We start from the raw sequence: 12,266 nt of genomic DNA on the forward strand, positions 1-12,266 counted from the left end.
GAAGGATGAGAAACCTGCGTCGAACAAGGAAAAGAATGCCAAGGAGGAAAAATCTAGAGAGAAGAAGGATGACAAATACATCTGTTGGAGTCCCAAGGACGAAAAGCAGAATCGAAAGGACAAGAAAAAAGAGAAGGAGAATAAACTGAAAGAGTTGATCGACGATAACCATTTATCTTCGGAGAGAATTATCATCGGTGGCGAGGACGCGATTAAGAGTACGACGCTATCGAAAAGTCATCTGCCACACGAAGTTCTCACTCAGTTCGAAGGAAAATCGAGAGAGGTAATTCTACTTTCTACATCCTTCTTTAACGTATGTTAGATCCGGTATAATTGTTTTCTTAATGTTTTCGAAACGCAGGACCTCATTGAGTTGACGCTGCAACTACAGGCGGAAGTATCAGAGAAAAAGAAACGTCTAAACGACTTGGAAGATTACATAGACGCGCTACTATTGCGAGTAATCGAATGCTCGCCGCGTTTATTGCAAAATCCGTACCAGTCACAGAGACGTCTGTCAGCACCTGGACACCAATAGATAATTCGCTCTTCCGTCCCGATGTTTCCCGTTGTCGAGGTTAATTACGCTTGGCAACGTGATTAGTGATAATTGCATAGCACACGTTCAATCTCTTTCGATCAGTTTATATTTGTTTGACTGTCTGTCGTTCAACTGACTATCTTGTAGTACACGCGCTTTAATTTATTTCTCGTTTCCTAATTAGAACGTAACTTTTAAGTAATTTGCACGTGGTTCTCGTTGCTTTTTTTTAATTGTATAAACTTTTATTAAACTTATAGTATTTTGTTATCGTTCGAACGAAATATTTTATTATAAGGTTTACATGTTTTAAAGGGTGGAGATACGGTGCGATATTTGTGCCAACCGCTTTTAAGTGTCGAAAAATATATGCAAATACTTCCCTAGTCTTCCCGATACGAATCATCATTGTTTTATCCAAAAGCATTATATGTCCGTCCAAAGTACGATCCTAACAAAATCAATCATTGATAACCTCTGTATTTTTAAAGATGTACGTGAGATCTTCTCTACGTGATGTATATCATATTTTCACAAATACATATTTAAATAAGCATACATGTACATGAATGTGTTTAATTTCCCCTTATAATTATTAACATTATTTATAAACACATTTCGTGAGAAATTATTTATTGATTACAAAACTGCATTCAAATTTCCGCGCCCTTTTTCTTCAATCTCATAGCCATCTAGCGGTAGAAATGACGAACTAATTTTCGGACTTTGGTCAGCGCCTCTATCGGGAAAACGCTCAAGTTTGTCGCCGAATAGTTCCTGTGTGCACTGCTAGATGGCGCCACATCCATGGGTAGCCATGTGGCGCCATCTAGCAGTGCACACAGGAACTATTCGGCGACAAACTTGAGCGTTTTCCCGATAGAGGCGCTGACCAAAGTCCGAAAATTAGTTCGTCATTTCTACCGCTAGATGGCTACGAGGTTGAAGAAAAAGGGCGCGAAAATTTGAATGCAGTTTTGTAATCAATAAATAATTCCTTCTAAAATGCGTTTATAACTTGAAATATTTCGTTTTAATAAACTTTAAACAACTATGAATGTCTATAAAATAATATATTGTTACATTGTTTTATTTTATCATCTTTTCAATCAATACACACCATATCGTTGAGATAGGCATCAAGTATGCGTCGCAATAAATCCCATTAACCTGTATTTTTTATTGAAATATGAATAACATAAGACAATGAACGTATACACATATATTCTTAATAGATAAAATATATATATTTTCAAAGAATGCAAGGAATAACCATCACTGATGACGTTACTGGAGACTGTATCACTTATAACCAGAAAATGTTCACAATTAATTCTCCAACTAATTAAAATAACAATATTCCATTTAAACAAAAATTTTATTTATTAGTTAAATATCAATATAGATTATTAATATTAATATTGAATCATTCAATTAATTTCAAATTAAATTTCGCAGAATTAGTTGAATATTGACGTTATTTCGTGACTCTAATTAGAGAGTTTCTATTTGTGATGTAATGTAATGACTCTCGAAAAGAATTTCAAATTTACACATGAAATTCTAGTTTCTGGTAACAATAAACTGCAGTCTGGACCAGTCTGGACAACTGTTTATGCGTCGAGAATATATAGTTGCATCGCGTCGTTGCAGTTGAAAAGCTTGAAGATATTGAATTTGTGATCCTCTTGGATGCAGCAGAGGGCCCTGTTCAATTTCGTGCATATTTCGAGATGTCAACTGGTTGATATTGCTTCACGAGTTACGTCGACGTTGTTACGTTTCATCACAAATACTTTTGTAATCTGAGGGTACAATGGATACAGAACTTGTCGAAAAATTCGTAGAAGTGACGGGTAAGTATTGCTATAGTCAGACGTAAGTTAATACTGTAAATTCAACTAGCACAATTTCGTTCTACTTTACGTATAATTTGTTATCGTTTTGGTGCATCTCGTTTTCATTGTATACTACTGTCATTATATTATTTTAATAACAGACGTACTTATCATCGTTACTATTATTATTTACTAACATATAAAGCATTTTGAATTAATGATTTTATCCTGATTTTTTTTTAGGAGAGAGTGAAGCTACAGCTCGTCAATACCTGTCATTGACTGATGGGAATGTAGAAGCTGCAATAAGTTTAATGTTTGAGGGAGCTCAAGCACCTGAACAGCAACATGTAGAACCTGAATCAGAAGTGAGACCTCCTATTTTACCTACCCAAGAAATATTAGTGCCGTCCGATCCAGTTTGTTCTTTCCCAAGGTTATCAAATAATGTGTTTGATAGATTCAGGGATTTTGCAGTAGAAACCCGTTAGTATGAACAATTCTATTCAATATTAGATAATATCCGTCATAAATATTTATTATGCTAAAATGTCTGATACAGAACGACAAGAAGAAGAACTGGCTCGTAGAGTAGCTGGAGTCAAACAATTCTCTCAACGTAAATCAAAGAGATTGGAAGATTTATTTCGACCACCATGCAGCATCCTCTTCCTGGGCTCTTTTTTGGAAGCCCGTGAACATGCAAAGTCATTAAATCGTTGGTTACTTGTAAATATTCAAAATTCTCAAGAATTTGCCTGTCAAATACTTAATAGAGATGTGTGGTCTAATCAGCAGATTCAAGAAATTGTAAAGGATCATTTCGTTTTGTGGCAAGTAAGTTATAGTCAATTGTATTTTAATTTAAATATACATATGTATAGTGTAGATATTCAATGTTTGCATTTCTAAATAGGTTTTGTCCAATACTAATGATGGAAAACGCTATATTGATTTCTACAATGTATCTGAGTATCCCTACTTAGCTGTAATAGATCCCAGAACAGGAGAATGTATGCAAATTTATAATCACATTACCGTTGATATTTTAATGTCTGCTTTAAATGATATGCTAAGTACTCATCCATCACCAGAATGTGTATCAAGTGAATCGTTTAGTTCTAAAAAATGGAACAATTGCACTGCAACAGCTACAAATGAAAATTCTGTGTCAAATCCAATGATGAGTGTATGATTTTTTATTCTTCAATTACGATTTATTATGATCTTTTGATTGCTAAAAATTAAAAATTTTACTTTTAGGATTGTAGTAGTAGTAGCACTAGAACTTCCAAACACGTGATTGATAATTTAAATGATTTGGGTAAGTTGTATTCATAAAAGATATTTATTTTAAATATATGCTTCTCTGCAAGTTGTTCTGTTTATAGATAGTCACAATGGGATAGCAAACATTCAAAGTTCAAGTTCAAATTCGAGTTTAAGTTCAAGTTCAAGTACATCGACTAATGCTTCTGAAAATATAAATAAAAAAAGGAGAATGGACGAGTCAGATTTGAAAAAACAAAGTCAGGATACCAATGCAAAGGTATATTTACAAAGTCTTTCCAGAGAAAGGGAAAATTACATTACTTCAATTAGTGCATAATAAATAATATAAAACACTTTATTTAGGTTGAATCGTGCGAATCAAAATGTGATTTGAACAAAATTAAAACTAGTAAGAAACCATTATATTCCAATTTTGTATTATACTTACATATAAGTTACTTCTTAAGAGTAATTTTTTTCTACAGATAGCGAATCTATAAGACTCTGTTTAAGATTGCCAAATGGTAAAAAAGAAACATTATCAATGTGTGCAACAGATACAATAGAAGTAAGTTTTATAATTGTACTACTAAATGTAGTAGTAACACGGTGTACATCAGTTTTTACTTTCTAGGATTTTATAAATAAAATGGGAAGCTTAGGTTATGTCTCATCTGACCATAGTTATTTGGTACCATTTCCGAAAACAAATATTGGGGAACTTGCTCCGGACATACATTTGTCAGATACAATTTTGTTTCCAGCTAACACAGTATTCATAACAAAGTTATAGTAACATGTTAGGTAAGCGATCTTTAAATGTAATACATCGAATGATGTTTAAATTAATAGAGTTTATATTTTATTATTGCAGAACAAGATAGTATACTGCATTTATTTTCTTTTAAATACCAATTGGAACATATCTTAAATTTTAAAAATATTATACAACTTAAAAACATATAGCTATACACTACACGCGTATTCGACTAATATTTCGGTACAATTGCGATTTTATTATTTGTCGATATTTGATACTTCCGTATGATAATTAAACGAACCTTTATTAAGAGTACTTCGCATCATCTCTTATATTCAAATGTAATTATCGTCGGTATTTATTATTTATCGGAATTTTATTTAATCAATTTATTTTTCAAAAAGTGCTAAACAAAATTATTTAAAAAGAATATATGTTAAGTATTTGAATTATATACTCTGTACAATACAACTTTATGTGTATTATTCCTATAAAGTCGTATTATTAATAAATATGGCGGACCTTAATACATCTTCACATTAATAATAATTCAATAATTTCTGTTAACATTTAATATTTAACCCTCGGATGAGAGGCCGTGAACAATTACAATTAGGCCACAAGTGAGCTACGCGACTTCCTCTTATGTTTGAAAATTCTTTTTCTTTATTTCAGAAATATGTATCGTACAAATATAAATACAAATCGAAGAACAAAATAATATTATAGACCTTTGATGTATTTTAGATGAGCGCAGAAACATCCCTCCTTGCTCGCGACACACTGAATTGCTATATACATCGAAATAAAATAAAATTCTGCTTCGACATAAACATTGATCGAGGTATCGTATGTCGAGCAAACAGTGAAGTCGAGCTTCATAAATTTACATCCAAAAAGCCTCAGCCGTGCGGGGGTTAAATAAATGGAGTGACATCAATAAATACTGACGTATTTGTGATAAACTGTATATTAGTAATAAGTATTCCTTTTATTTCATTTGAATGCAGAATATCCGAATATTATATTTCATGTTTTTATAATTATTACTAATCTATTAAGAATTTATTTGCTTAAGAAACTTAATGTTCAACCATTTAATTTAAATAAAAAATATACAAGATATTTAGACAATATGTACCAACACTTATCTTTGGAGGAACATCACATTTTTCAAGAATAAACGTCTGTTAACAAAATACTTAAATTATTTTGTTTATTTACATTAATGTAATACAAAGATAATAGATTAACATAATAAAGAGTTATATTACAAAATAGCGAACATTAAAGATTTCTGTGAACTACGATACCTGTACAAATGACACGATTATTTATAATATTATCACACATGATATACAACTACGACATATATCAAACAACTAAAAAGATAAATATTAGTTATAATTCGCGAGTAAGGTTCCAACTTCTAGACTTGCAGACTAGTTTCTTACATGTAAAAAACTTTAGATAAATTGGTAATATAATTTTATTATATACTTTTCTAATTTTGTTATGAAAATGTTAAAATACATTGTCCTCACCGTGTTACTTATTTAGGAACATTTTCCCATCAATTTAAGGGGGCACTGGATGATTATTAGTGATAAATATTCACTGGCAAACGTTGTTATAATTTGATGTGCAAAGCAGGTTACTACTGAAGCGATTGGGTAAGAGTTGTCTGTGTGCGCAAGAATATACCAGTGGATTCTTCTGCGTAATGAAATAAAAAAAAAAATAACGAGAAATTAGGTGCGATAATAAATTACGTATTAATACAAACTATGATCATCGAGCTTCGTTAAGTAGTTAATATCACACTAATGATGAAAATAAATATATTCGATAAATACGTAAGTGAAAATAAAATGTAGTATCAAAATATAACATTTAAAAAATCATATACCATTAAACAAATGTAACTAACAGCTTGAATACTTTTATTTTTTATATATCATGATTGTACATTGTAACTAGAGAAACATGTTACATAAATTCTGTAACAGTTATTGACTTGGATTACCTGCAGTTCTTTTTCATACATTTCAGAGTTTATACAAAGAAGAGGTAAGCTATCAAAAAAAAAAAATGTCAATATTATTGAATAACTCGCTCGACGATTCACTGTTACTTTCAGTGTTGGTATATCATCTGTAATCTACTTATTCATTAATAGCTTGAGTATTATATGAAACATCTGAACAGTTATATAAATTAATATTTGTATTAGTTTACATTTACAGTATAAGAAAAGTTATTTTAAAAATAGTATAAGCAACATCACGAACTGCTATGTTTCTCAACTCGTATTTTGATTAGAAAAACATAACAATAGAGTAAAAAGCTTCTCTGTTTTGGATACAAGTAAAGTTAAGCTTAATGATGGTATTTAAGATGTCAACAATACTCGTACATATTTAGAATTATGCAAGTATATATGAAAGTACATGTTTTCCTAACAAACTTATGCAAGCAATTCTTCTTTCATACCAAAATATTTTAAGAAAGCACCCATTGGCGTGCGCTCCAATCCCATACCCTCTATTTTGTTGACAAGTTTATTCTTAAGATTCCTAAGTCTCAAGGATGCATGTATAAAAGTCACTAGAATCAACAACAAAACAAATATAGATTGATTGCAAGTAATATTTTAACAGTACATTTGTATACAACTATAAAGGACTTACCACCAAAAGACAATAAAAGACTAAATAACAACAAAAGAATCGAGTTTATGGTGTAAACCACAAAACATGCACAGATAACAAGAAAAATGATCTGAAGTTGTGGATATTGTCTTTTAACTTGATGTATCATTCCCTCGTTTTCAGCAAATACAAAAAGGCATAGACCCCAGACCACTGCCATCGCTAACAAACCAAGAAACATTTTTGATGGATTCATTGACCTAGAAAATTAGAAATTTGAAATCAAAACAAAAAAAAGTCTTCTCTCTAGTATTCCAGTACTTACCCCACGAGAAGTATAATAGTAATGGACATGTAAAGATAGTTCGTTTGGTAGTAAATAAGATTATTCACTACTCTGTTTCCCCATTTCTCAAAGTCTGTAAAATTGGGTAGCTGAAAACGCTGCGATTCCAACAGAAAATCGTTTAAACTACGAAGCGGTGGTAGCCCCCAACTATCATTTATCGCCTTCGCTTTATCCATGGCTGTGATGTTCTTCGATGACAGGATTATACGATTTCACGTTAATTGATCTCTGCTCGTTTCGTCTCTCAGTATTTTTGGACGATGACGACTGCAAGGCGTATGTCGTATTGTCGTGCAAGGCTTACGAGATCAAGCATAGATCGACGACTAAATTAATTTCTAAACACGGTTACTGTTTCCGCGAGTCGACAAATATTTATCTTCGATTTATTCGAATCCAAAGATAGCACACCATGAAGAATCGTTACTCTGTAATTGGCACGAATGTTAACAGAGTGTCTTAACGCATTACCGTGTCTTCTGTCAAGTGGCAAACATCGAAGAACAATACAGGATTCGCGTCATTCTTATCTCAGGAAATTAGCACACAGCGCGCGTTTTAAAAGTCTTTTTGCACGACACACCAATCGGGCAATAAAGCTTTCATTGATTAAATCATTCCATAAAAAAATCAATGAAAGTAACGCGCGTTGTTCGCAAAATCGAACGTCGACGTAGGGTGGTTATACATAGGTATTAAAAAAACCCAAATTCTTCTTTTTCTGCTCATACATTTTTATTATTTGTTTAAAAATATATAGGGACTGATAAATACACTGTGTGCCCAAGGTGGATGATAAATAACACATGTTGCATGTTACGTGCGTATACATATGTAACATCTTATGTATACAATTCTGACAAACAATAAGTCATAGCGAAAATATCGTTTCGTCGAATAATTTTTCTAATGTTATTTGTACTTAACATTAATTGGAAATCTCGAGATTAGTCACTTAGTTAAAAAGGCACGTTAAATTTTCGTCGTGTCAAATTATGACAATTGGAAGGATCAATTAATGGCATCGCACGCGTCGATCCAATCGTTGTAGACGTCGATCGGTTCCGATAACACGTTAACGGTGGTTTGATAATCTTCTAAACAAACTCGACACGCAATTCTCGCTGTGTTTCGGCTCTTATCCCTAAAATCACGACGAAACATTGAGTAGGGTAATCTTATTGTGACAGGCATCCTTTTTTTCGAGGGAACAAAACTTACATCTTAACTTCGCAGGATTTCTCATGGTTACAAAATGGACACGTAAATTGTACGTCCATCGGCTCGATGGCTTTTCTTTTCTGCGGAGCTTGTCGTTTACTCTTTCTTCGGCCCATTTTCGATACGTTTTGGATTGTACAAGTGCTGACCGTTACGATTTGAATCCGTGACGCGTGGGTTTACGAAAATCGTCTACCTGCGTACAACCTCGAGTTAAAGGGCTCTGATTTAACGGTTGTTGGAATTAACGAACAGAATTCTAAGATCTTATGCTAGCACAGTCCCAAATTTACCGTAATAATATTATTCTGAACTCAGAATATTGTCCCCATTGATGTCGAAAGGTGACTAAGAACATCACTATTGATAAAATATATCGAACGATTGTAACACGTTCGAACAGAAGTGGTCGTGCTAATATTACAATTCATAGGTCATTTTTCACACTTGAAAGTCTTTCTAAAGGTTAATGGTATAATATGTTTAAAAATGTGTGAGCTTTTCCTTTTCAATTATATTTCTTAGAGAAAGGGTCGGAATAATAATAAGCATCGTTTGTCAAAGACGACATTTAATATGTATATTTTTATAGTAAAAGTTGATAATTATAATGAAATTCTTTTATGCAAAATTATGATCAAGTACAATACAAATTGACCTAAAAGAATGTCAAGCATGGAAATAAGGAGATTTCACGGTTTGATATTGTATTGTCGATTTATTCTTTATGCAATTAAATATTAATGACACGTGATAATTTTTGCACCCTATTAAGCAACAAGTCTCCCTGTTTGACCATAGCTTGATATTGCCAATTTTTGCTGTCTGGTCTATTGGTTTCTACTACTCCACCGACGCGATCGACTTTGCAATGCAATCTTCCTGCTGCAATGAAACGCGATAGTTCCCTAAAAAAAAAAAATAATTAAAATATTATAAGTACCGTACGTACATTTCGATAATTAAACGAAGGGTTGCAGAACTTACTGATCAATGTATTCTACTGTAACACCAAAAGCTTCTGCCATGTATTGTAGTGTCAGAGACCTGTAAGATTCCAATAGTTGCGTGTACGCGAGAATACGCATTTCTCTAACGTAATACCGATAATGAGGGAATATTAAGTAATCCCTACGTAATAAACCTTCGACGTGAGCTAAAAACGAATTAATGCGTTACTATATAGTCTAGATGCTACTTATAGTTCGCGAATAAAATTTTTGATTACCAAGATTCTTGAAGAAATCGGCATAGTGGCAATTGTATAAAGAAAATAAATAATCTTTGACATCCGAATTACTGTGAAGTACCTCCAAAATATCAGAACCTTTGATAATTTTATCTCTAAGTTCGTTCCTAGGTAAACTTATCATACTAAAGTATACTGTGTATTTGACAAATGTATTGTAATCCATTAATTCGTAACTTGTAAATGTACTAATTGTATCCAAAAAGAAATTTGCAGCTTCTTTAAAATCACGAACAGCTATACAATATGTTCCTTGATATACTTTTAGACGGTTTCGTCTATCCCAATCGCCACCCTCTTCTATTAAACTAAAACAAAACCATGACAATGATATCTTTCAATTCTCACATACGCACATTTTAACATTTTTATACCTTTTAGCTTTTTCTATGTTTTTTGTTATATGATCATGGTCCAAATAAAACAATCCAATCCTAATATTATGAAATACAATGTCTAATCTGTGTCCCAAAGACACAGTTTTATCATAAGTCTTTCTAAATGCAGAGATGGAACCTTCTTTATCCCCTATTCGACAAAGATGTTCAGATTTTTTAAGATTGGCTTCACGAACTTCCATTTCACCTAAATTTTTTTCAGCATCCTCAATCGCATCATCCAGTGTTTTTAATTGTTCCATATTGCGAGCTTTCATTGCAGACAAAAGGGCTTCGTCTACTGTCCAATCCAAATCTTTACATACTTCTTCATAAAAGGGAGCCATGTCTACAAAACGTATTATGTTACTAACCAAGGAGATTTATTAATAATAAGGAAGGAGCTTAACGAGGTTTATTTGCGACTTTAGAAACCATATCATACAGGACATTCAATTTTGAAGAGGTTAGAGTAAATGTCATAGTAGAATAATTTTAACTTTACCGTATGTAAACGAGTTAATTAAGCTTAAAACGTTAAGCATTAGTAAGTTAAAAATGAAAGTTCGTTAAATAAGTAATACATCGAAGTAATTAACGTTACGAAAAAAGATGCAGTCTCACTTTCTGCTTTAATGGCATCTAGCAGTTTATTCTTTAACAAAGGATCATTTTTGTGTTCCGGGAGGCTCAATAAAAATTTCGTTTGAGCCAACTCTAAATTCGGGTTTTTCTCCAAACCCTCTTCTTCCAGAATCTCTATTGGCATTATAAACTGATATAATTACAATTAACGATACAAACAATGAACCGACACTTTGTACTTTGCAAAGCACAGATTAAACAACGTCAAGATCAGTCCTGACTGTCCAAGAATCATCTAAACGACTTTGTCCCCCTCTACGTGGCACGTGGGTGCATCATATATGTAGATATCAAATGAATATATCGAGGAAAAACATCAAATATAGCAATAAATACATATTTAAGAAATACAAAATAACAGCTAATGACAGAAATATAATAATATTGGTTAGAATATTAGTGGCGCCATCGGTGGGAAAACGCTCAAGTTTGTAATGAAATTAGTTCCCCTTGTTATTGCTAGATGGCGCCATTAACTAAAGAGTCGATAATAACTGTTGTATTAAATAACTATTCATAAAAATGATTTAATTGATATATTATTACAGTGTTATAAAGCAAAGAATCATATTAATTAGTATATTTATGAAAATTAATGAAAAATTGACCAAATATATCGGTGGCGTCATCTTACGAAAACGATGAGAATTATTTTCACTACAAACTTGGGCGTTTCGCCACCGATGGCGCCACTATAACGCGCAACCCGCCATATTTGAAAAGAAACCACATGTGGAAACCACGTAATACTACATTCTTCAAATTTAAATATTTGAACATCTTTTATAAATACCTAAATTTTCTCTCAAGGTATTGCGGAGGATTTCATGCACGAAAGTGTGCAAGATTCCAGTTTGGAAATTACTACTTTATCCTACCTGATTAAAGACTGCTTATCTATCTACGGGTGTATACAAAACGTCCGCAGTACTAATTGTTTAATACGATAATATCTAGTTTATTAGTTTCATCGTCGTTCGCTCGTCTGATTAATTACGAAAGTCCAAACGAACGTCGGCACGCAAAAGTCCGATGTAATATCAACGTATTGCCCCGATAATGTTCTCGGATAACAGACACCAAAGTGTCCGTTATCTGACCCTACCGAATGAATAGTCAGCATACCCAAGAACAATCTTCGACCACCGTGGCGATGATCCCGATGATCAGGTGTTTCGCGATAACATTTCATTTTTTTCGTAGGTCTAAATTTAGAACCAGATCGGAAACCTTTCCTTCTCGACTCCTATTACCGTAACGTGTAATTTTTCAAACCTTCCACGCGACTCGATTAATTAATTCTCTGCGAGAGACTCTTTACAATTCGCTCTTGATATTTGCTTTTTGGAAACGAATGAAA

General features: G+C 32.7%; 5 protein-coding genes across 9 annotated transcripts in view; 2 read left to right on the forward strand and 3 right to left on the reverse strand.

The window, feature by feature from the left end:
* LOC128874152 (rab11 family-interacting protein 1) overlaps window positions 1–1,108 on the forward strand; it is a 15,121-nt gene extending 14,013 nt beyond the window's left edge. For all 3 annotated transcript variants that reach the window (XM_054118579.1, XM_054118580.1, XM_054118581.1), the window contains 2 exons: window positions 1–286; window positions 365–1,108. The exon at window positions 1–286 is cut by the window's left edge and continues 213 nt beyond it. In XM_054118579.1, coding sequence (XP_053974554.1) covers window positions 1–286; window positions 365–541 — 463 coding nt within the window. In that variant the 3' untranslated portion in view covers window positions 542–1,108. The remainder of the gene's footprint in view (window positions 287–364) is intronic.
* A 934-nt stretch (window positions 1,109–2,042) lies between these two features.
* Window positions 2,043–6,131, forward strand: LOC128873562 (UBX domain-containing protein 7). 3 transcript variants are annotated; one of them, XM_054117206.1, is made up of 10 exons: window positions 2,043–2,400; window positions 2,626–2,868; window positions 2,945–3,219; window positions 3,299–3,571; window positions 3,646–3,706; window positions 3,774–3,931; window positions 4,018–4,063; window positions 4,140–4,222; window positions 4,289–4,458; window positions 5,090–6,131. In XM_054117206.1, the coding sequence occupies exons 1-9, from the start codon at window positions 2,361–2,363 to the stop codon at window positions 4,445–4,447; spliced, it is 1,338 nt and encodes a 445-aa protein (XP_053973181.1). In that variant the 5' UTR covers window positions 2,043–2,360; the 3' UTR covers window positions 4,448–4,458; window positions 5,090–6,131. The 3 variants fall into 3 exon arrangements, with proteins under 3 accessions (XP_053973181.1, XP_053973180.1, XP_053973179.1); XM_054117205.1 differs by having other exon boundaries at window positions 2,045–2,400; window positions 5,162–6,131; XM_054117204.1 differs by having other exon boundaries at window positions 2,046–2,400; window positions 4,529–6,131.
* Window positions 5,614–7,891, reverse strand: LOC128873565 (PRA1 family protein 3). The gene is made up of 4 exons (XM_054117208.1): window positions 7,391–7,891; window positions 7,105–7,325; window positions 6,908–7,021; window positions 5,614–6,130 (listed from the first exon to the last, which is right to left on the reverse strand). Exons 1-4 carry the CDS (start codon window positions 7,588–7,590, stop codon window positions 6,072–6,074), a joined length of 594 nt encoding a protein of 197 aa, XP_053973183.1. The 5' UTR covers window positions 7,591–7,891; the 3' UTR covers window positions 5,614–6,071.
* A 187-nt stretch (window positions 7,892–8,078) lies between these two features.
* On the reverse strand, window positions 8,079–9,089 carry LOC128873566 (transcription elongation factor 1 homolog). The gene is made up of 3 exons (XM_054117209.1): window positions 8,929–9,089; window positions 8,636–8,831; window positions 8,079–8,558 (listed from the first exon to the last, which is right to left on the reverse strand). Exons 2-3 carry the CDS (start codon window positions 8,749–8,751, stop codon window positions 8,426–8,428), a joined length of 249 nt encoding a protein of 82 aa, XP_053973184.1. The 5' UTR covers window positions 8,752–8,831; window positions 8,929–9,089; the 3' UTR covers window positions 8,079–8,425.
* A 100-nt stretch (window positions 9,090–9,189) lies between these two features.
* Window positions 9,190–11,113, reverse strand: LOC128873563 (26S proteasome non-ATPase regulatory subunit 6). The gene is made up of 5 exons (XM_054117207.1): window positions 10,886–11,113; window positions 10,259–10,610; window positions 9,864–10,192; window positions 9,623–9,791; window positions 9,190–9,543 (listed from the first exon to the last, which is right to left on the reverse strand). Exons 1-5 carry the CDS (start codon window positions 11,028–11,030, stop codon window positions 9,369–9,371), a joined length of 1,170 nt encoding a protein of 389 aa, XP_053973182.1. The 5' UTR covers window positions 11,031–11,113; the 3' UTR covers window positions 9,190–9,368.
* Between the last annotated feature and the right edge of the window lie 1,153 nt (window positions 11,114–12,266).

Source organism: Hylaeus volcanicus, chromosome 3 (assembly GCF_026283585.1).
Source record: "Hylaeus volcanicus isolate JK05 chromosome 3, UHH_iyHylVolc1.0_haploid, whole genome shotgun sequence".
NCBI lineage: Eukaryota > Metazoa > Arthropoda > Insecta > Hymenoptera > Colletidae > Hylaeus > Hylaeus volcanicus.